Below are 23,155 nucleotides of genomic sequence, written 5' to 3' on the forward strand. Positions count from 1 at the left end.
TATAATGCATTTCTTATTTGATTTTAAAAATGAACTTAACATCTTCTATAGACAGAAATGCTAAGCGTAGTGGAAAGAGGGCAAGCAAGTTAGCCATTATAATTACTAGCTATACTCATGCTGCACAACAAAATGTTCAAAATGCAAGTAAATTTAACATCATAAAGTGAAAACAAAATGATTAAATTTTTGCAGATGTTCAAAATAGAATTTTGAGTGAGATGTTTACATTTCTTCAAATGTTAGGAAAACAGCGACAAGAAGAGAACGGTAAGCTGTCATCAGAGAAATGTAAATCAAAACCACAATTAGGTATCACCTCACACCTGTCAGAATGGCTATCATCAAAAAGACCACAAATAACAAATGTTGGCAAGGATGTGAAGAAAAGGGAACTGTTGTACACTGTTGGTGGGAATGTAAATTGGTGCAGTCACTGTGGAAAACAGTATGGAGGTTCCTCAAAAAACTAAAAATAAAACTGCCATAAGTTCCAGCAATTCCATTCCTGGGTATATATTTGAAGAAAATAAAAACTCTAATTCGAAAAGATACATGCACCCCAATGTTCATGGCAGCATTATTCACTGTAGCCAAGATATGGAAGCAACCTAAGTGTCCATCAACAGATGAATGGATAAAGAAGATGTGGTACATATATACAATGGAATATTACTCAGCCATAAAAAAGAATGAAAAATTTTCCACTTGCAACAACATGGATAGACTTGGAGGGTGTTATGCTTATTGAAATAAGTCAGACAGAGAAAGACAAATACTGTATGATATCATTTAAACATGGAATCTAAAAAAACAAAACAAACTAGTGAATTAAAAGAAAAAAAAGAACGAAAGAAACCTACCCAACACCACCAGAGGTCTCTGCAGCTGAGTGTTGGGTTAGAATTTCCTCTCCAAGACTGGCTAGTGACTGGAGGAGGCTCTTCTGCTCTGCTAATTCCTGTTCCAACTCCTGCTCAAGGAAAAGGACAAATAAAAACATCTTTGTTACTTTATGATTATTGTCTACAATCACAGCTCTATGGCTAGAAAATTCTCAGAGAACTTTGGTAGTAAGTTAAGTTTGCACATTACACAAAAGGTGTGGTTTAGGTAACTGTTCAGACATGTCTCCAAGTCTTCTGTAGCTTTCTTTGGCTTTGATAAAAGATAATCTCTGAATAATCTTGAAAAAAAAAAAAAAACAATGAGAAAAGAAACTTTTGCTGGGCAATGGTGCCCCCAAGTGGTACAAAATGCACTTTCACTTTTCAAAAATCGATACTGCCTTGTTCTAACTGAAAGAGATCCTTGAGAGCAACAGCTCTCTTCAATTTCCCGCTCACTTGATAAACTGGATCATCAATGGACTCAGTTTTACTTTTTCATTATTTATAATAAATGTCTCTACTTTTTGATAAAATATTTTAATATGCCCTCTCCATAAAGTTAAGATATCAATGAGCAATCCTTCTCAGTCATCAAAGCTCATTTGTCTCACCTGGCAGTAACTTGCAATCCTATTTTGTGATGGTATCTACTTGAGAGCTGAAAGCAAATTTCATTTCTTTTAAAAACATGGAACTCAGACATTTACCAATTCTCAGAGGCCTTTCTGAGGTTTTTATTATTTATAATAGAGGCCAGACTAGAAACAGAGGGCAGATTATAACTGAGTTACACTGTTTTAAAACTAAGCACAAGCTTTTCTTAGAGAACTGACTTTAAAATGACCAATCATTCCAGTGGTCACAAGTAAGTACATGGAAAGGAAACAGCCAGGTCCTGCTTCTGTCCAAAGAGAAGATAAAGGGGCATTCTATCTTTAGTACAGAAGGAACTTGTCCTTCTAAAACATTTCTCTCAAGGTGTTTGTTTGGTCTATCTGCAGGCGAGAAGGTCAGGAAGTGCGTTACTTTTTGTTGCTGGAGGCTGCTCTGTCGCTGTTGGGCCCACGCGGTTCGAGCTTGAGCCAGCCATTCCTGAACGCCGGGGCTCTGAGTGGCAGCCAGGTCAGCATCATTCTCCTCCTTCTGCTGGGCTGTCCCCTGCTTTAAATGAGGCAGAAATCAAGAGTCATACTACCCACTGGAAGACCTTAACCAAAACAGAGTGACGGCTCCTTTTTAGCGTGGTCTGAATAATGATACCAAAGTGGCTCCATTTGGACATGAGACCACATTAAAAAAAAATGGTAACACAAAACCCACCGAATTTATGGCATTTGCAGGAGGGAGAACAATAAATAGATGATTATACTCAGAAACACTTGAGGGGAAAAAACTGTCCTTGAAAGGCTAGGATTTTTAGCTGACTGACGTGGTCACCACATATTATTCTGGAATTTTTTCCATGAGAATGTAACGCTAGATCTTATTTCCTTTACTATCACCACCAGGACTAGACTCCACTGCCATCTGTTGCCACTCTGGCTTTGACAAAGTATGGCTAAAGGAGAAAGCCAATGTAATTACTTATTACCCGGGCAGGAAGGAGTTCATTCTTCCTGCCAGACTATCCTGACGGAATTTAACAGGCCCTAAAATACAGTGTGTCAGAATGGAACTAGTTCTGAATGAGTGCCTTTCTACTCCCATATATTTATACGTCAAAGGATAAATTACACCATTTTGGTATGATTCATTTACTAAATACGGATCAGCACCCACTGTGTGTCAGGCAATGTTTTGGGCATTGGGTGGTATTCAGCCCAGAAGCCAGACAAGGGCCCTGCTGGGGAGACAGACAATAAACAAACAAGAAGACACAGACCTACTAGAGAATGGACTTGAGGATATGGGGAGGGGAAAGGGTAAGCTGTGACAAAGCGAAAGAGAGGCATGGACATATATACACTACCAAACGTAAGGTAGATAGCTAGTGGGAAGCAGCCGCAGAGCACAGGGAGATCAGCTCGGTGCTTTGTGACCGCCTGGAGGGGTGGGATAGGGAGGGTAGGAGGGAGGGAGACGCAAGAGGGAAGAGATATGGGGATATATGTATATGTATAACTGATTCACTTTGTTATAAAGCAGAAACTAACACACCATTGTAAAGCAATGATACTCCAATAAAGATGTAAAAAAAAAAAAGATACACTGGGATGGTGTTAAGAGCTACAAGGAATGTGAAACTAAATAATGGGATGGAAAGTGAAGGGGAAGGGTTTCTTAGGCTGGGCAGGAAGGCGTCTTCAGAGCTGACAACCTGTGTGGAGTGCTGGCAAAGATTGGGGGAGGGGCCTCCAGGCCTAGGGAACCACTGGAGCAAAGGATGGACGTAGGGGAAAGAAACTTAGCATCTCAGAGAGAGCAGAGACAGGGCAAGCATGGCTGGAGCAAGTGGAGGGGCCGGAGGCAGGCACAGAGAAAGGGAACATTCTTTAGGGTGCTTCCATAGAGGAGTCGCCTGCGGAGATGCCGCTCCCCCGGCCCCTGGCTCTTCTCTGTGGACTCTGACCACAGAATGGGGTACAGCCACCTCAGCTCAGCCCGCCTGACTGCCCACAAAGACCCTTCTCTTCCTCTTATTTTCAGAACTGTACACTAACTCTTACAGAGAAATAGATGGGGGCTGTTTCCCCTCTGTCTTACCCAACAGAATCTCATAATGAAACTGTGAAATGTTCCAGATCGTCAACCTGGCAACACCGGTATCCGTGCTTGAAGTGCAGTGAAGGAAACAGTGAAACCTACAGGTACTATTTATATTTCATCCTTTCCAGATTCTGAGCCACCTTAGCTCACAGGTACTTGCTTTCCTTTAAGACGATCCAGCTCCCCAGGAAAAGAATGTGGTTTAGGTAGAATAACTGGCGTGCCACTGGCCTAAAACATGTTATTTGCATTCCGCAGGACCTTCAGGTGACTAGTGACACCCAGGTCGTATGTTCCCCGCCCTCCCAGGAGTGCCTCTTCCAGAGAAGCAATGATCTTCCTGAAGGTGGGAGCTTTGGGGTGGTCCGGCATTCCTCCAGGACTGAAGGCCACACATTTCTTCAGAAAGCAGTCTCCCCCATCTGAGAACGCTCCATCTATCCAGAATAAGCTCTGAGAGATCCTGGCTTTTCCAGGCAAGGAGGAAACAGCAGGTCAAAACGGACCTGTAGGGCTTCCCTGGTGGCGCAGTGGTTGAGAGTCCGCCTGCCGATGCAGGGGACACGGGTTCGTGCCCCGGTACGGGAAGATCCCACATGCTGCGGAGCGGCTGGACCCGTGAGCCATGGCCGCTGAGCCTGCGCGTCCGGAGCCTGTGTTCCGCAACGGGAGAGGCCACAGCAGTGAGAGGCCCGCGTACCGCAACAACAACAACAAAAAAAATCAAAACGGACCTGTAGAGAATGACCCCCAAGAAGTCAGTGTAACAGGTTGAAAGCTGTCCCTAGTCAAAGCCCCAGTGACAAAACAGTGGCCATGGCCCTGACCTGCGAACTCTCTTTTGTGGGCTCCAGCCACTTCCTCTCTGCTTTGCCCTTCGGTAAAGGTTTGTTTTCAGAGCCCAGCCTGAAGACTCCCGTGGAAACTCCTCAGGGCCCCAGCTCACCCTTCTCTGCAGGTAACTATAGTCTGACTGAGAGCTCTGATTTCAAATTCCTCACACTGGGGAAAAATGCCAATTGTACCTGGAAAAATAGCAGTTGAAATCTTAGGTCTTAAGGACAACTTAACCACTTTTACATGCACAGACACATCTCAGATTCTAAGACAAAATCTAAGAAGGGGACTCATATTTGATTAATTGAATCCACAGCTTTAGAAAAAAGGAAATTATGCAGCATCAGAAACAGATGCCTAGTATGCATTTTCTCTGTGGTCAGGTTTGGTTTTTCAGTTAGCCAATTTTTCTCTGGCTGATTTCATCATTTTGAAACATCAGTCTTGGACCACAGGAAGCAAAAAATGATTAAGAATCCGTTCAAATTTCTTTTCCTTTCCCCTTGGGGATACGAAGGCATTGACAGAAGGAATAAAATAATGGTAATTACAGTATCTGAGGTCTGATAACAGTTTTCTGACCTATCTAGGGAATAGGAAATAAGGTGGATTACATGGTCCCACCTGGGTGGGGCTATGTGAGCTGTTTATTCTGGAAATACTAGAAGAGTAACCATTTTTGCCAGGAACATTCCTTGGAACATTAGTGAGGACTGGAGGATGCTAAACATTAAATAAAACACTTGTTTATAAAGCATTTCACTATTTATATAGGGTGAACTCTGTTCCTTAGATGAATGATAGTGTGTGAAAATGATTTAAACTTATTACAAAGAAAGACATCATGTAACTCAAGAGATGTTATTATATGCCTGTGTCATATAGAGAAGGAAACTATTTGGGGGTGGGGTGGGGAGAACTAAATGGATTATTCACTGACCTGCCTAGAAGTCCAATTAGTTAAAAAGAATGGCCATAAGACATATGACCATTTTACAGATGGCTAGCACTGAGGAATTATGTGCGTATGGTCACACATGATTTAGGAAGGTACTCCAGCTCTCCTGAATTACGCAAACCCAACTTCACTGACGTCCACACTCAGTGGAAGTTTTTTTTTTCCCCCAGTTAACGTTAGTTAATTTTAGATCAACTCTGAATTCTTTACACCGGGGCAAATAATCCTTTTCCTGGCAATAATAATGTAAACAGGACTCTTTTTATTCCTGCAGTTGGAAAAATAATCTCCTCAACAGCTCTGATTGTATTTAGAAAATCAATATTTTATATCCTGGGAACTCATGAGATGAAAAGATGATGGTATTTATAGATACTTTAAAATAAACAATGACCAATTTCAGTGCAAACACTGCCACATTTTTCTGTATTTACACTTCACACAGCAGTATCCCCAGGGAAGCTTACACTTGTGGGCAGAGTCAGAACTTTAGTCAATGTGAAGAATCCCTGTGGCCAGGATCTGCTGGGTGTGGGCCCCAGCCCTACCAGTCTCAGACCAGGCCTTGGAGCATGTCAGGAGTTTTTCCTCCCAAAGAATGCGGTCTGCAAACAGTTGCTGTTATTTATTATACTGAGACTGGAGCACTTCCTGTAAGCACTACTTGCATGAAAATCCTCAGGATTTTTTGGAAAAGTTAAACACTACTATGATCCCTATTTTACAGATCAGAAAACATCAGTGAGACAAATTTTGGGAAGTTCAAGAATCTTGCCTCAGAGTCACCTACTCAGTAACTGGGGGCGCCAGGCTGGGGAGACTTCAGAGCAGCAGTTCTAAAGTGATGGCTCGAGAACCAAGCCTGGCTTCTGGATATGCTTTGTTTGGCACACAAATTATTTTAAAATTTTAGAATAAAATGTCAATGTTTTAAAATTGGAAAAGTTTAGATATAAATATGCTTTCTCTGGAAGACCTAGCAATGCTGCCTGTAAATTCTGGAGCTGAGTAACAACTGCTTCTTTGACAGGTGACCAGCTTGCTGAGGTCCTGACTGGGTCAGCTTCACTCATTTATATTCCCTTCCCAGGCCCTGAGGCCTTGCAACTGTGCCAGCACCTTTCCCCTCTTTAACCTCTACATGTGCCTTGTGTATTAGGCTGGCCCTTCTGTTCCTACCTGCCTCTAGGCATAGGGCACAACTGGAGATTGATAAATGATAACTATCCCAGAGATGAAACCTTGAAGTCCTTCCCTTTGTTTTGGTTTCCTAAAGTTCATTCACACACCAACAATGGGGGAAAAATGAGGGGGAAAAAAAAGCATTACGCGTTAGATTGACAATATCTTTTATAAAACTAAGTGAACTGTGGTGTTCTCTCCCAGTTAGAAAATCCTTCTAGTTTTGTTCAACTTTAATACTTTTAACATTTTACTTTTTGCTTTAATTCATAAAGTCAGATTGCATGCGCATTTTTTTTTTTTTTTTTTTTTTTTGTGGTACGCGGGCCTCTCACTGCTGTGGCCTCTCCCATTGTGGAGCACAGGCTCCGGACGCACAGGCTCAGTGGCCATGGCTCACGGGCCCAGCCGCTCCGTGGCATGTGGGATCTTCCCAGACCGGGGCACGAACCCGTGTCCCCTGCATCGGCAGGCGGACTCTCAACCACTGCGCCACCAGGGAAGCCCAGGCATGTGCATTTTAAAGTATGTGAATATAACGTGAAAAGTTGCATTTTGTCTTTATTGGCATTTATTTATCTAACAGTGAGTTCAAGTATTTTTTCATATGTTCATTGGCCATTTGTATTTCTTTTTCTTTGAATCACCTCTTTGTATTTTTTGTCTATATTTCTATCAGGTGACCCTTTCTTATTTTTTTATTGATTTACAATAAGATTTCTGGAAATTAAGGGAATTAATTCCTGGTCATGTGACTTGCATAGTTTCTTCCATATTTGTCCATGTCATTTAATTTGGTTAATATTTTCTTGGTCATACAGGACTTTCTCACTTCTTTGTAGTAATTTTAAAGAAACTAAAATTCTGGGTTTGGGGCATACTGGCAAAGGTCCTTCCCATCCTAAGATTTTTTTTTTTTTTTAAATAGCCATACATCCAGAACGTTTTAGATTTAGTTTTTACATTAAATATTTGATCCACCTGTGATGCACTTTTTTCTGTAAAGAGTGGGATAGGGAATCTAGTTTATCATATTTCAAGTGGTTTGCCTATTACTTTATTTATTTATTCATTTTAATTTTATTCATTTATTTTTGGCTGTGTTGGGTCTTCATTGCTGCGCACGGGCTTTCTCTAGTTGTGGTGAGCGGGGGCTACTCTTCGTTGCGGTGTGCAGGCTTCTCATTGCAGTGGCTTCTCTTGTTGCGGAGCACGGGCTCTAGGCACATGGGCTTCATTAGTTGCAGTGCACAGGCTTAATTGCTCTGCGGCATGTGGGATCTTCCCAAGCCAGGGCTTGAACCCGTGTCCCCTGCATTGGCAGGTGGTTTCTTAAACACTGTGCTACCAGGGAAGTCCCCTATTACTTTATTATTATTTACACAGTGAATCATATTTTAAACAGTGACTTGAAATGCCACCTTAAACACTTATCTAATGCCCTTGTATACTGGGATCTCTTTTGGGAATAATTATTCTAATTTTTCGTTCATCCATTTATTGTGCCAATACTAATTATTGTAAATTGTATTTTAATATATAAGAATAATTAACCCCTCATAACTCTTTACTGTCAGAATTTTACAGTTTTTTTCAGGTTTATTTTATTCCAGGTAAACCTGGTATCATTTTGTCACATCTCAAAAATATACAGTTAGTATTTTAGTTGTGAATGACTTAAATTTATGTTTTAGTAGAGGAAAATGTGACATCTTTAAGATACTGTATTCCTATCTAAAAATAAAGTTTCTCTCTATTTTTTCAGGTTTTTTTGGTATCACTCAGGTTTGAAAATGTCGAGATTTCAAATACTTTATATTTTGTTCATGTTATAGATGGAAAGTTATTGTATATTATTTCACTAACTTTTTATTTATTTATTTAACAGGAAAGTTATGGATTCTCTATTTCATCTTTTTAATAAGCCAGTCTTCTTACTAAATTCTTCCATTGCTTCTAATAGTTTTCTGTTGACTAGGCTTGATGTTCCAGATCATATAATCATATGACTAGCAAAGAACTGAAAATACGTAGTTTAGTCCAAAAAAATTTATTACACCGAGAAAGCAGAAGCAATCGTAGTGAATGTTCATTAAGCTCCCACTTCAATATTTGTGCCATATCCCCTGCCAGCATCTGTACTCAAATACAGATGTTTCCCACCCTCCTGATACTGGTTCCAAGACCACTCCCTCCCCTTTGATCCCATCTTCTCCCTTCTAACAAAAAGATTGTTGTGGTAATCTCACTTCTTTTTCATCAATTTCTCCTCTACTGAGTTGTTTCCATCTCCCATCTGTAAACATGTCATTATTCTTTGATCTTAAAATGGAACAAATTTCTCCTAACTTACTTCTTATAGTTTATTCCATTCCTCTGTTCCTCTTTATAGTGCAACTCCTGAGTTTCCTGCACGCTTCCTCTCCAACTTCCTTCTCCATTCTCACTTTCATTTCAGAGGGTTTTTTGCCTCCACTATTTCACTGAAAAAGCTGTGGTTGGGGTCACAGAAGACCTGCACGTTGCTAAATCCAGTGGTCAGTTCTCAGTCCTCATTTTAACTCACTTACCCTCAAGTGTCTCCCAGGAACCCAAATCTCAGTTTTCTTCCCACCTCACTGGTGTTTCCTTTTTACTCTTTTTGGTGGGCTCCTCCACATTTTCCACACTTTTCACACTGGAGCATCCCAGCACTTGGTGCTCTTTATCTCTCCTCACACCTTTGGTGAACTCATGGAGCCTCAAGCCTTTGAGGACCATCTAGAGGCTGATGATTTGGTCTAGGTCTGTCTCTTGAATTCCAACCACTGCTTAACGTTGAGTACGCATCTCAAACCTAACCTATCTCTAATGAAACCATTGACCTAACTCGTCCTCCTTCCCCCAGTTCTGTTCCTCAGAGCTTTCACTTTCCCAATTATCCACAATCTAATAAGTCCTCATCACTTCTAACCTCCTAACTGGTCTCTCAGCTTCCACCCTGGTCCCCTACAGAAGTTATAATTTGATCTTGTCACTCCTTTGTCCCCCAACACTCCAATGGCTTCTCAATTCCCCCAGCATAAAAAGCCAAAGCCCATACGATGCCTACAAGGTCCTTTGCACTGGGCCCCTGTTACCTGTCTGACCTCTCTCGTCTTGGTCACTCCACTCCAGCCGTTGGGCTTACTGAACAGACCAGGTAGGAGCCCACCTGGGAGCCTTTGCCCTTGCCTCCCCCTAAGCCTGGAACTCTATCCTTCCATGTCCACATGGCTCACTCCTTCAAACGTAACCTGAGGAAGGCTTCCTTGGCCACCCTGTTTAAAACTGCAAATCCGTCCAGTCTTGCCTTTATCTACCTGCCTTATGGGTATTTCACCTATAGCTCTTATCATCTTCTAACTTAGCATATAATAATGCACCTTAATTTTATATTACTATCTGTCTCTCCCAAACATAATCCCTTGAAGATGGAATATATAGATATACAGATACAGATAGATGTTGCCCATGCTCTTTCACTCTATCACATAGAATAGTGGCTGGCACATAGTAGTTTCTCAATAAACTTTTGCTTAATTTTTTTTTTTGGCTGGATTGCACAGCTCATGGGATCTTAGTTTCCTGACCAGGGATTGAACCCAGGCACTCAGCAGTGAAAGCACAGAGTCCTAACTACTGGACCACCAGAGAATTCCTGCACAGTTGCTTAATTTTTGTGTAAGATAATAATAATTCTAATTTGTATAGATTAAAAAAGAACAAAATCAAAATATTAGACAATAATAGTATGCAAGGTGCATGGGAAGAAATCTGAGTGGATGTGTTCTAAGTTTCTTGTATTGATCTGGAAGCAGATTAAGATATTAACTTAGAATTTATTAGGTATTTATGATTTAAAAAGTAGAGGAAAAAAACAAAGAAAAGCATTCAACCACTTATAAACTAAGGTTGAAAAGGAGAAAGAAGAATAGAAAGAACAGGACAAAAACAGAAAACAAAAAATAAGAATAAAAGTTCAAACATATCAATAATCACAATAAATTTAAATGGACTAAACCTGCCCTTCAAAAGTCAGAGGTTTTCTGACTACATATGTTTAAAACCAACAAAATATAGCTAAATGTTCTTTATAAGAAACAAATCTAAAATATAAGGACCCAGAAAGGGTGAAATCAAAGGAAAATTAAAAGACATGTGAGGCAGATATTACCCCAAAATAGCTCTAGTCATCTAAAACAAAGATCACTATTAGGGAACATTAGGTCATTACACAATAGTAAAAAGGTTCAATTCACCTGGACTATACGACAAGTCTGAAGTTGTGGGCGCTAAATAAAAGAGTCTCTCTGAAAAGTAGAATATAGGAGAAATAAAGGAGAAATATAAGAGTGTCATAGGATATCTTAATCCATGACCTATGTTTAAATAATTTTGAAATGATGTACTTGATAGATTTTGGTAATTATTTTCATTTTCTTTTCTTTTCCTATGCTGCAGTTTTCAGGTGTCTGCATTCAAATAGTTCTTACAAAACCTATTTGAAAACCTATGCCAGACTGTGCAAAGCAGGTGTGTACATAAGTACGTATCATTCCCCAGCTGTCCCCTTTATGTGTCCCGTGCTCAGAGGCCAGACCAGCCACGTGCAGAGATGCAGCATCCATGGCTGCAGCCTCACCTGGATGTGGAGCTGCTTGTCGTGCAGCGCTCTCTGCAGCTCCAGGAGGCTCCCCTTGAGGGTTCTCAGCTTCACGGACAGCTGCTCCGCCTCGTCCTTTGTGTGAGCCTTGCCCTCCAGCAGCAGGTTTTCATTGTGGACTGAGAGCTCCGATAAGGCCACCACCTTCTGTTCTATTTCCACCAGCATGTTCTGGAACAACAGAAATAAGGCTGAAATTCACAAACCCTGCCAGTCTCTGCAAGACCGTGTCTCACAGCGAAACCCAACACTTTACTAGTCTTTCACCAAAAGATCATGCCTCCAGGTTTTTTTTTTTTAACCTAGTTTTCTTACAACCTTCAAGAGTGGTACGTAGATTCTAAAACTTCTTTGAGCTTCCTAATTTTTCTCTTATTTAAGATTAGATATTATATAATGAAAAACATATGGAAAGCACATTTTATATAGCCAACAGATAAGCAGAAAAAAAACATTCCTTAGTGTTATCCCATTATTATGGTTATTTTACTATTTTAGTGTTAGACTGTTATGCTTGTGGCTAATAATAGTAAAGACATCACAAGATGAGCCCTTTTTGTGTCAATTTAAAGAGGACTCTCTCTTTCAAAACATTTTTCTTTGGGTTGACTTTTTTCCCAGATTGATGCTTTTTTACTTGATTTTTATTATTTTTGTCTTTTATATAACATATTTTTAACCTCACATTTCTGAAAGTTTTCTTAAGAATTTTACTTTCACTTTCTGTGGCAACTCTCTAGTGCTGCAAGGTTTTCTTCTAAAATGGAGGCTAAATCCAGAAAAGAAACAAAAATAGTCTCGCCTCTTCCAAAGTACGATTTAAAACAAAAACCAAAAAAGAAAAACAACTAAAGATATCAAGCAAAACAAATAACCATATTATTTTCTACAAAAACTGTTCTGCTTTTATATTCCTTAACTCTGAACTCTTTGAAATGTACTTTCTAATTTATACTCAATTATACATTAATAAGAAAAGATATTTTATTTCCCTGCACAAAATCAGAATTACTACCATCAACTTCTAGGACTAAAAGTATGATCCTAAAACCTAGAACTAAGTGGGAAAGTGAAATATTTCATGAAGTGGGGCTTAAAGGATGATTTCCTGAGGATTACTTTTATGGAGCTAATATCATTCTGTGCAGGACTGTCTTTTCCATTAGGCACAGCTGACACAGTGCTGAGAGCCCATAACACTTCTGGGGACACAAGAAAATGTCTTAATTTTATGTTCTTTTAAAATCAGAAGAAAAAAATGAAGATAATAACAATTAATATATAATGATACCACCCCAGGTTATATTAGTCTCTATACCAAAGCAATTGTAAAATCAAATATAATTTTTAGTATTTTTATAGAGGAAGAGGCCCATGGAAGCAAAGTACCTAGGGCTCCAAAAGTCATAATGGGGCCCTAATTCCACGTGATAGCCACACTTGTAATTATACAACTGGCTTAAAGGCTTGAATCAATTGACTGAGGAACTGTTGTGTACCTGTGTGATTCCACATTTTTCAAGTTTTAAAAAATACCATTTCAATACTTTGGAAAAGTCCTGAAATATATTATCTCAACCATGGACTTTATGCATAACTATAAAAATAGAGACATCCAAAAGGGAGAGATGGGAGTAATGACGAAACATAATTTTGAAATGCTAGTGCATGGGTAATTTCGAGTGCTAGAAGGGAATGCTAAAAACATATGTCTCTTCAGAAAAGGAACTTCAGAAAAAATGATAGAAAGGATAGAAAACACTTGCACATGGCTCTCTACTCTCTACCATCAGGCAGAGATGCTTCAAATACACTGAAATAAGTTGTCCAAAGAATTTAAAAATCCAAATTATAATAATTAATATGACAAAAAAATCTCAAATCATAAAAGGGATGACCAGAATGACACATGAAGTATTAAGAAGTGGCATTCCTAATTAGTGGCTTGTGCATATTTCCTCCGATTCCAAATGGGAGAAATATGAAGTTGTGCATACGGATATTTAACCTTGCAGATTAGGCCGGGTTTTCTAGAGACTTGCTAGTTAGTTAGATGAAAGCACTTTTAACACATACTTTACCCATGTGTAAAGTCTACTATGCTGATAATCTTTGAAATTCTATGATTGGTACATGGGAGTTTATCATCTATCCTCTATGCTTATATGTGTGCTTGAAAGTTTCCATAATAAAGAGGCAAGAAAATAATCTTACAATAAAAACCTTGATGCCATTACCCCTTACCTTAATTTCTAGAGACCTCACATCGAGGAAGGAAATTCTCTCCTCCAGAAGACAACCTTCCCATGTTCAATCTGTCTGCTTATAACTGACAATTTTGCCAAGTTTTCCACATAATATTTCTGAATTAGAACCAAAATTGCAACAGGCCACCTAGAGACATCTCCTGTTGTGTTTATCCACAGTCCGATTCACTGATACTAATTCTTCTCGTTGGGTACTTATATTCCTTATTAGCCACCAAAATAGATACCATAAGTGTTTTGGCATCTACAGTCTTTAAGAATGGTCCTTCAGGAAGCTGAAAATGTTCTAAAGAATAGCTACACTTCGTAAAATTTTTCAAAAGACTAAGTCCAAGCCTGGATTTCATTTACGCTTTTATAAGGTATTGTTTTTCTACTCTCTAAATATATAAAGTATACAGGTTGTGAAAAATCATACAACCATACCAAGCTTTGTTACCATTATGTTTTCTGTAGTTAAAAAATGTGACTTGTGATGTTGGCGTATTCCTTCAAGAACATTTTTGTACCTGGCAGTCCACCAGCTGGGCCTCCATGTCCATGGGCTCCTTGGGTGACCCCAGTGCAATGTCCAGAGTGGCCTTAGTGCTCAAGAGCCAATGGTCCAGCTCATCGGCTTCACAGCGATACCTCTGCAGGGCCTGTTCCTGTTTCTGTTCCTCCAGCTGATCATTTAACTTCTCCTAATGAATTAAGCAGAATGGAACCTAAATCACTCTAAGGTAAAATCATTAGGATTCAACACAGTACAGCAATGGTTCTCAGGCCTGAGTGCACATCAGAATCACCTGTGAAACTTAAAAAAAAAAAACAACCCATGTTTAGGGCACATCACAGACTAGTAAATGAGAATTTGGGGAGGTGAGCCTCAAGATTAGTATTTTATAAAAACTCCTACAATGATTCTTTTTTTTTTAATTAATTTATTTATATTTTTGGCTGCACTGGGTCCACGTTGCTGTGCGTGGGCTTTCTCTAGTTGCAGCGAGCAGGGGCTACTCTTCATTGTGGTGCATGGGCTTCTCATTGTGGTGGCTTCTCTTTGTTGTGGAGCATGGGCTCTAGGCACACGGGCTTCAGTAGTTGTGGCACGTGGGCTCAGTAGTTGTGGCGCACAGGCTTAGTTGCTCCGCGGCATGTGGGATCTTCCTGGACCAGGGCTCGAACCCACGTCCCCTGCATTGGCAGGTGGATTCTTAACCACTGCACCACCAGCGAAGTCCCTAAAAACTCCTACAATGATTCTAACGTGTATCTAGAGTTAAACGTTCTTAAATAATACATCTGTAGGACAAGGCAGATAATATGAATGATAGAAACTGGTCAAGGATTAGAACAAAGCAATGGCATAAGACAGTAGGTAACTTGGCTTCAATGTCTGGGAAACTGTAGGGAGTAGTGGGGTCTATGGAAAACTGAAGAACATATCTGGTCCACCTAAAAGGGCAGCACCATGTAGTTTCAGGCAACTAATCCCCTACAGGAAAGGGTGGTCCAGTGTTATTAGTTTCTTGAGCAGAGTCAAAAATTCAGAACTTTTGGTTAGATCTCTGAGGATGTTTTAATGATGGCAAATAATTCATATTTTTAAAAAAATCCAGGCCAATCACTTTATTTCAGAATTCCACGAGGGTTTCATAGAGTGACTGGGGACAGTATTAATGAATTAAAAAGTTAATCCTTAAGATACTCTAAGTACTTTATTTTTAAAATTATGTTATTAATAATCTATTATTATGTTTTTAATTAAAATTTTTATTAAATTGTTTAAAAGAGAGATTAAATAGAGCAGACATGTTGATATAAAATTTCTCCAAAACCAGAAAATATATGAATACCTAGTCTGACTAATTTTATAACAGGTAAAACTAGAAACAGCCTACATACCCAACAATAGGGGGACGGTTAATTGAATTATGGTATAATCAGCAGCTAAATAAAATAAGTGTATATAATAAATGATTATTTGCCAGAGAAGCTGCTAGACCCTAGAGATACAAGGACACAGGCACTTTAAATTATAGGATCAACGATATAATATATGATTGCATATGTTTAGGGCCAGGAATAATAAGAGAAAAACAACAACAAAAAAGGAAGATAACTTATTTTTAACACATCTGCTACCGTGACTAAAATCTATCTCCCTATTAAATAATATTAAAGTTAAGTAACATGAGAACCAGAACTGCAAGAATATTTTCATGAATTAATGTGCTTGAATTGGCTAACTAAGGATTTATTCTTCACAGTATTGGTAATACTATTCATAAAAATGCTCTTATTTAAACACAGCAAACTATCATGCAAACCTTCTATAATTATTCCTCACAAGACTCATGTCTACCAAGTATCAGCTTTCCATAGTCTCAGTTTTGCATGCTTGAAATGACTCAGAAAGGGGTGAAAAGACACATTCATAGCTCCACACTGACTCAGGGCTCTATTCACGAGGCCCTCCTGGACACACAATACCAGCTTCTGCTGAGTGGGAAACAATAAACGCATCGATCACGTAAGTAGCCCAACATACTTATCAGCATAACCCTAAGAGTTAATCTGGACCTGAGGGGCACCTTCAGAATGGCTTGTTACCTCCAAAAGCTGTCGTTTCCCTGATGCCTTCATCTTGATGGTGGATATTCGCTCTGCTAAGACAGCGAGCGTGGACTGCAAGGGCAGCTGCTCCGAAGGGTCGGACTCTGGGGGGTCAGACACCAGCTCCTCCGCGAGCGCTGACTGCAGCTCACTGATTTCCTCTTGAAGCATGAGAATCTCATCCATCAGTGCCTGTGGGGAAGACTGTGGAATCATACTCGTGTATGTACTTTTTCGCACTGAGGAATCGTGGCACTAGCTGATCCCATGTGGTTTGATATTAGTGAAGACACTTCACTTGGAAGTCGTTTAATCAACAAACAGGGGACCTACTAACCTAAGTTTCTAAAGGACAGTACCAGACTGAATGTCAGGAAATTTCTGATTTTAAGACCATTTGTATTGGTAACTTAAATGAATTTGAACTAGTTCATTAATCTTTCTGGTTTTCAACAGGCACATCTGTAATCCAACGGGGGTATGCTCAAATATGTTTGAGTCTACAATTCTATGTTGAAAATAAAATTCATCACTTTTTTCCTCAACGTGATTCTTCCCACTCTAAACTTCCCTGAGTCTGAAACAGCACTGCGTTTTAATCACAAACTCACATTACACAAGACAGGAAAAACTTGTCACCTGTTTCTATCCTGTTACCCTCTCCTTATTTTTCTCCTCTCCCCAACTCTACAATTTGAAGTTTCTCAGGGCTAATTTCCAGACCCCTTTTCTCTCTTCACAAGCTCTCCCAGGCGATGTCCATTGCCAAGGCTTTAAACCCTTCCTAATGTGGAACACTTAGTAGGAGAATAAAACTTGCACCAGTAGGAGAATAAAACTTGCCACCCCAAAAGGTCTCTGGCATGCTGATTATTTTGAACTGAAAATAATCAACGTCCAAAAGACTCAAGAAAAAACTCTGACCTTCCCTCTAACTACCTAAAGAATCTAGAAAGGGGATCTATTACAGGAATAGAGGTATCATCTAGATATCTGCAAAGAATAGGGCTGGGTGTGGTGAGGGAAACTCTTAAGAGATCAGAGTACACTCTGTGTCCCACTGTCTCTGGCCCAATTAATATTTGTTTACCAAACATTTGCTTTTCCATCTTTATGTGAGTTGCCTTCCTCCTCTTTTAAGTCTCAAACCACTACCCCCAACATCCTCCTTTGTCTTTAGCTGAAGATAGTATTGAAGGCGAGAGTTTAAACCATTTTGGCAAGTTATTCAGTTTTCCTGGGTCTCTCCCACGTATACATGTTATTAAACTTTTATTTGATTTTCTCTGGTTAATCGGTCTCATGTCAATTGAATTCTTAGACCAGACAGAAGAACCTAGAAGAGTAGAGGAAAATTTCTGCCTCCCTGACACTTATAAAGGTATATCTCTAACCCAGATATCTGTCCTAAGTTTCAGGCTTGTATATTCAACTTACATATTTCACGGGTGTCTCCATCTTATCATGTAAAAGTCTGCTTCTTCCTCTGTTGTCCCCATCTCAGTAAAAGGTAACACCCTTCTCATTGCTTAAGCTTGAGACCTAGGAGTCATTCACACCTTCTGTTGCCATATCTAGCATCAAATCCAACTGCTTTCACCCCCAAAACGTATCTTGTATGTCTCATCTGCTCCCACCTAAGTCACGCAAACTCCTTATCTGAATTGCTCTCATGGACTACATTCTTGTCCCTCCAAACCCCTCTTCACAGAGTAAATAGAGTGACCTTTTAAAAAGGTAAATCAGATCCTCTCAGTCCCCTGCTTTAAAATACTTAGTGGTTTCTTGTCTCTAAAATAAAATCCAAACTCCTTACTGTACTCGTGCGGTCTCACCCCCACCTGCCTCTTGTACCACACTCCCTTCTGGCTTACTACATTCCAGCCTTCTTCAGTTACTCCAGGACCCTCAGCACTTTCTGCCTCAGGCCATTTGCACATGGTGTTCCCTCAAGCTCTGGAATGCTCTTCTTCCTCTCTGTGAGATGGTTCTCTTCATCCTTGGAGCCTTAGGTTAATTGTCACATCTTCAGAGAGGCCTTTCCTGACCACTGACTCTAAAAAAAAATCTCTATTGTTCTCTTTTAACAGCACCCTATTTCCTGCTTAACAGCTATCACAATTATACACTGTTGGTATTTCTCATTTTTTGTATTTTATGATTTGCTCTTTAGCTGGAATCTTGACAGAGGAATTCTTTTTTGGGATTTGAATGACATGTTAGAAAAACAGGCCCTACCCCTACAGGAGGGGCGATCATGACTCCAAGTAAAGAATCATTGCTTTTATAGTTGCCAATATTTCACAGTTTCCAATATACCCCTACTTGCATAATTCCCACCTATTCCGTAGGACTGTAGGCTTCGCTGTAAGCCCAGTGCCTCCTCAGAGTGGGCTCTCAATAGATATAAAAAACAAAACAACAAAAACGCTCTTCTTTCCCTAATATCAGTTGTCATCCTGTCCAACTGCTGTTTAAGTAAACTATTACATTGAAATTATTATATACATCTAGAAAAGTGCAGACTATAAGTGGACAGTTCTATGAATTTTCACAAACCGCACATACCTGTACTCCTGGCACCCAGATCGAGAAACAGAACATTCCCAGGACTCCACAAGCCCCCCCTGGACCGCATCCCTTCCTTTCCAGAGATCACCATGGTGCTGGCTTGCAAATGTCATAGATCACTGCTGCCTGTTTTTGAGCTCTACAGAAATGGAATCATTCCTGATGTACTGTTCTGTGTCTGGCTTCTTTCACTCCCTCCAAGACTGTGACTGTTGCATGTAAAAACAGCTGACCCTTTTTATCGCTGCATTGTATTCCACTGTCACCTGGTTTGTGGGTCTTGTCCATTTAAGCCTTTCTAGTGGGTTCATAGTGGTATCTCATTGCAGCTTTAATTTGCATTTCCCTGATGGTTAATTAGACTGAGCACTTTTCCCTATGCTTTTTGGCCACCTGGAGATTGTCTTTTGTGACTGCCTGCTAAAAATCTTTAGCCCATTTTCTATTGGAGTCTTTCCTTTTCTTATTATCTTATTGAGCAGTCTTTCCTTTTCTTATTCCTTTTCTTATTGGAGTTGTGTATATATTCAGGAGTGCCTGTGTTTCTTTTAGTTCTGTGTATTGCAAATATCTGCTCCCATTTTGTGACGTGTCTGTCCCTTAATGGGTAAGAGCTTCCTTATGATGTCTTTTGATAAACAGAAGCTCTTCATTTTATTGTATTCTAATATATCAGTATTTTGCTTCATTGGAAAAGTTAGGGCCTTTGTTGTCCTATTTAAGAGATCTTTGCCTACCATAATGTCATGAGTATATTCTCACATGTTACCTTCTAGTGGTCCATTCAATGGCATCATGTACTGGTTTGTCTCTAGTTCATGACAAGAGAAAGATATTGCAAGTAAACATTAAGAAATTTTACAGCAACTTGACGCTGACATGATATCCAACCAGTATTTTATTTTATTTTACTAAAATGTTGAGTTAGAAATTTAAAAATTTTTAAAAGTTATACACTACAGATACTTTGAGAAGCACTGTTTCAAAACATTTTTTTTAATCTTCACATTTAGATCTACAATCCACCTAAACTTAATTACCATGTCCAGTGTAAGTAGGGGTCAAAACTCTTTTTTTTTCTTCTTATTGACCCTGTGTTATTTAGTGAAAAGATGATTTTTCATCCACTGTTGTGCAGTACAGTTTTTGACATAAGCCAAGTGTCCGTGTAGGTGGGAGGGCGCTTCTGGCTTTGCATTCTGCACCACTGACCCATTTGGTGTCTGTGCCGATACCACAGTCTCATAATTGCTTTAGCTTTATAAGTCTCACTCTCTGAAAGGATACATATCCTTCAATTTTATTCACCTTCTTCAAGGTTGTCTTGGCTATTCTTGAGTCTTTCCATTTTCAATACATATTTTTTAGTACATTTGCAATATGTTTTAGAATTATCTTATCAATCTCTACCAAAGAACCTGCTGGGATATTTTAATGTAATTGTAACAAATGTACAGACCATTATTGTTTGTTATACATTCAAAATGTTTTTGGTCCAGTAAAGTATTTTCTCCTACTTTATAATCATTTTTTGTACTTGATTGCCAAAAATATAAAATTCATATTATGTGGTCTGTTTTGAGGGCTTCTCCATAACTAGACTGACTTTATTATATCTTTTTTTGCACTGATTCTCTGTACAAGCAAGAAGAGCCCCTCACTACTTCACATCACGTTCATTCTCATTCTCTCCTGTGTGCCTTTCCTCACACATTTACATTTACAGTGTCTCCCATCCACTCCTGTTACCATTCCAAATTTTCAAAATCCATGTCTCCCAAAAGACCTGTCAGAGTCTCTGATCTTCGCACCACTGTAACCCATAATCACATTGCTGGGTTTTGTATAATGTGTTGGTAATTCATCTGCCCCTAAATCATATGTTAAAGAATAAGTTTCTATTTCAGTTGTGCACATAGTAGGTGCTCAACACATCTAGTCGAATTCATTCTAATTCATAATAGACAAAACAGTTACCTTAATCATGAAGCAACCAGGAAAAAAAAAAAAAGCTTCCTCATTCATTTAATCTCAGTGGATTTGACCAACCAGGCATACAGTGAAGTGAACAACTTCCATTTCAGACTCACAATGCCTAAAACAGCTCTCTGAATGTTCTGCAGTAAGTGATGATGCAATTAGGAATCCTAGAACTGTTAGTTTCCATTCTGTTAGAGTCAAGCCTCCCTATTCATGCTTCAGTTTACTCTCAGGGGAGAGTGGATATTTTTGGAAGGTTGCTATAGTTTTTAACTTCAAGATCCAGCAGCCAAACTTACTGGGGGATGGGGTTTTCTTTTGTGGTGATGTAAATGTTTTGAAACCAGATTGGGAGGGTGATTGTATGACATTGTGAAAGTACTAAAAGCCACTGAACTGTACACTTTAAAATGGTTAATTTCATGGGATGCGAATTTCACTTCCATCTAAAAAAACAAAATGATCCAGCAGTTAAGTACGTCTTTGACCAATAACTGTCTCAGCTGGTGGCCAGATGCTTCCCTCCAACATCTGACTCAAAACTAAGGAGAGGAGATGAAATGTTGTTCCTCTTTGCATTTCTGACTTGTGTTTACAAGGAGGGCATGTGTATGACCAGTTTGTGGTTTAGAGAAGTTCCTTGAACTTTTCTAAAATGACTTACTCTGGGGAGAACATGGAGCTCATGTCTGGTTCAACACCAAAGGTGAACATGAATTTCATTGTGACTTTCAGGACTATCTACATCAGAGTTCATCTCAAACTTTGAGCTGTTATTTATATTAAAGAAACAGAACCGAAATAACCTCAGAGCTCTGCCTACTAACCATCACTGAGTTGGTGTGGCAAAGACAACACATGCCCAGGAAGCATTAGCTGCCCTTGATAATGAAGGTCCTGGTCAGAGGGCTCACCACCCAGAACAACAGCCACAAGTCAGCTTATAAACTGCATTGATGTCTTAAAATTAAACTTATTGTTCAATTTAAAGAGGGTAACAGGAAAGGCACAGCACTCCACCCAAATTCAGCAGATTTAGACAAGTGTTCAGAGGAAAAATGTAGGAATTAGAGTAGCTCTCTAAAGAAACATTAGTACTTCCAAGAGAGTGTTGGGAAAAAATTAGCAATTTAAGTATTTTTTATTAATTTTTAGAAAATACTAAAAGCATACTGGACTTTCTCACCCACGTTCCACTGGAATTTAGAAAGAGTAATTATATCGTATTGCTTGAAATTTTTAAAGTATCATTCCAGAAGCCAAGAACAAATTTAGATATTGTGATACCGTTAGCCTTCTATGTGGGCAGCGCAGTCCCAGAATTCACAGAATTTAGGAACAGACAGCAAAAGTAGGTCAGATGGAAAATGTTAGATTTGTGATGATACAAGAAATTATACATTATTTATATTTCTTTCCCTCTCATTAGAGCATTAATATAGTTGTTAAAAGCTCCAATGATGGGTAATCATTGAATTAGCTATACCCCCTCATTGCTATAATTGTTGGCACTCCCACTCTCAATTTACAATGGGACAAAAGTCATGTGGTTGGGCTTAATTACAAGAAGAGTCACAGGTTCATTTCTAATTCATAATACTTAGCGTTAATGTGCAATTTTGAGTTTTCTCTGTTAAATCCCTTGAATAAAATAATACTTTTGCTCTACCTTCAGTTTGTGTTTTCATACTAATACCTGAGAGGCAGGGTGATGCTGGTGATTGGGAACTAATTTGCATTTTAATTAGGAACTCTGGAAGGTCAAGGCAGACCGCCAGGATCCTGCTTTCATACAGTTCCTAAATCCTGTGGGACCTGCTGAAGGGTCTTTGGGAGCTGTGGTCTGTCACCTGGGACACAAGAAGGATCAGCCTTGAACAAAAACAGAGGCGACTGGAAAGTACCCGAAAGTACCCAAAAGCAGAGAGAGTCAGATTCTGTAAACCCTCTCCTGGAAGGCTGGCTTCTGATAATCTAAGTCTGTGCCACTCTAATTCACTTTAATCCAGCCTTTGGATAATTTATGCCAAATCCTTTTTGGTTGCTTAAAAGAAGCTGTAGTCAAATGTATGGACGTTCTCCTGCCCCTCCAGGTACAGTGAAGAGTTGGGGAGGGTGTCAGGCAGACAGTGCCCCAGGAGGCACACTGGGGCTATCCGGACGGCCCCTTCAGGTGACAGGGAGGTGGCTGTTGACAGCTAGAAAACTGGAGTACCAGTTAGAGAGGACTGTGGTGCTCCGGGGACACTGCATGGTAGTAGAGACCTAAGTCCCTGACTGTCTTCGTGATTGTCTTAATCCAAGTAAACAAAGGTTAATTTTTTTTTTTTTTTTTTTTTTTGCGGTATGTGGGCCTCTCACTGTTGTGGCCTCTCCCGTTGCGGAGCACAGGCTCCGGACGCGCAGGCTCAGCGGCCATGGCTCACGGGCCCAGCTGCTCCATGGCATGTGGGATCTTCCCGGACCGGGGCACGAACCCGTG

General features: G+C 39.7%; 1 protein-coding gene across 4 annotated transcripts in view; it reads right to left on the reverse strand.

The window, feature by feature from the left end:
• The window catches only part of SYNE1 (spectrin repeat containing nuclear envelope protein 1), a gene marked incomplete at both ends in the record, with an annotated part of 450,185 nt that overhangs the window by 139,981 nt on the left and 287,049 nt on the right, over positions 1-23,155 (reverse strand). For 3 of the 4 annotated variants that reach the window (XM_079716491.1, XM_079716490.1, XM_079716492.1), the window contains 5 exons: positions 864-973; positions 1,917-2,048; positions 11,237-11,428; positions 14,034-14,207; positions 16,120-16,314. In XM_079716491.1, coding sequence (XP_079572617.1) covers positions 864-973; positions 1,917-2,048; positions 11,237-11,428; positions 14,034-14,207; positions 16,120-16,314 — 803 coding nt within the window. Of the gene's footprint in view, positions 1-863; positions 974-1,916; positions 2,052-11,236; positions 11,429-14,033; positions 14,208-16,119; positions 16,327-23,155 lie in introns of all 4 variants that reach the window. The other variant, XM_079716489.1, reaches the window with a different exon arrangement.

The sequence above is a fragment of the Hyperoodon ampullatus genome (assembly GCF_949752795.1).
Source record: "Hyperoodon ampullatus genome assembly, chromosome: 12".
In the NCBI taxonomy this organism is placed as follows: Eukaryota; Metazoa; Chordata; class Mammalia; order Artiodactyla; family Ziphiidae; genus Hyperoodon; species Hyperoodon ampullatus.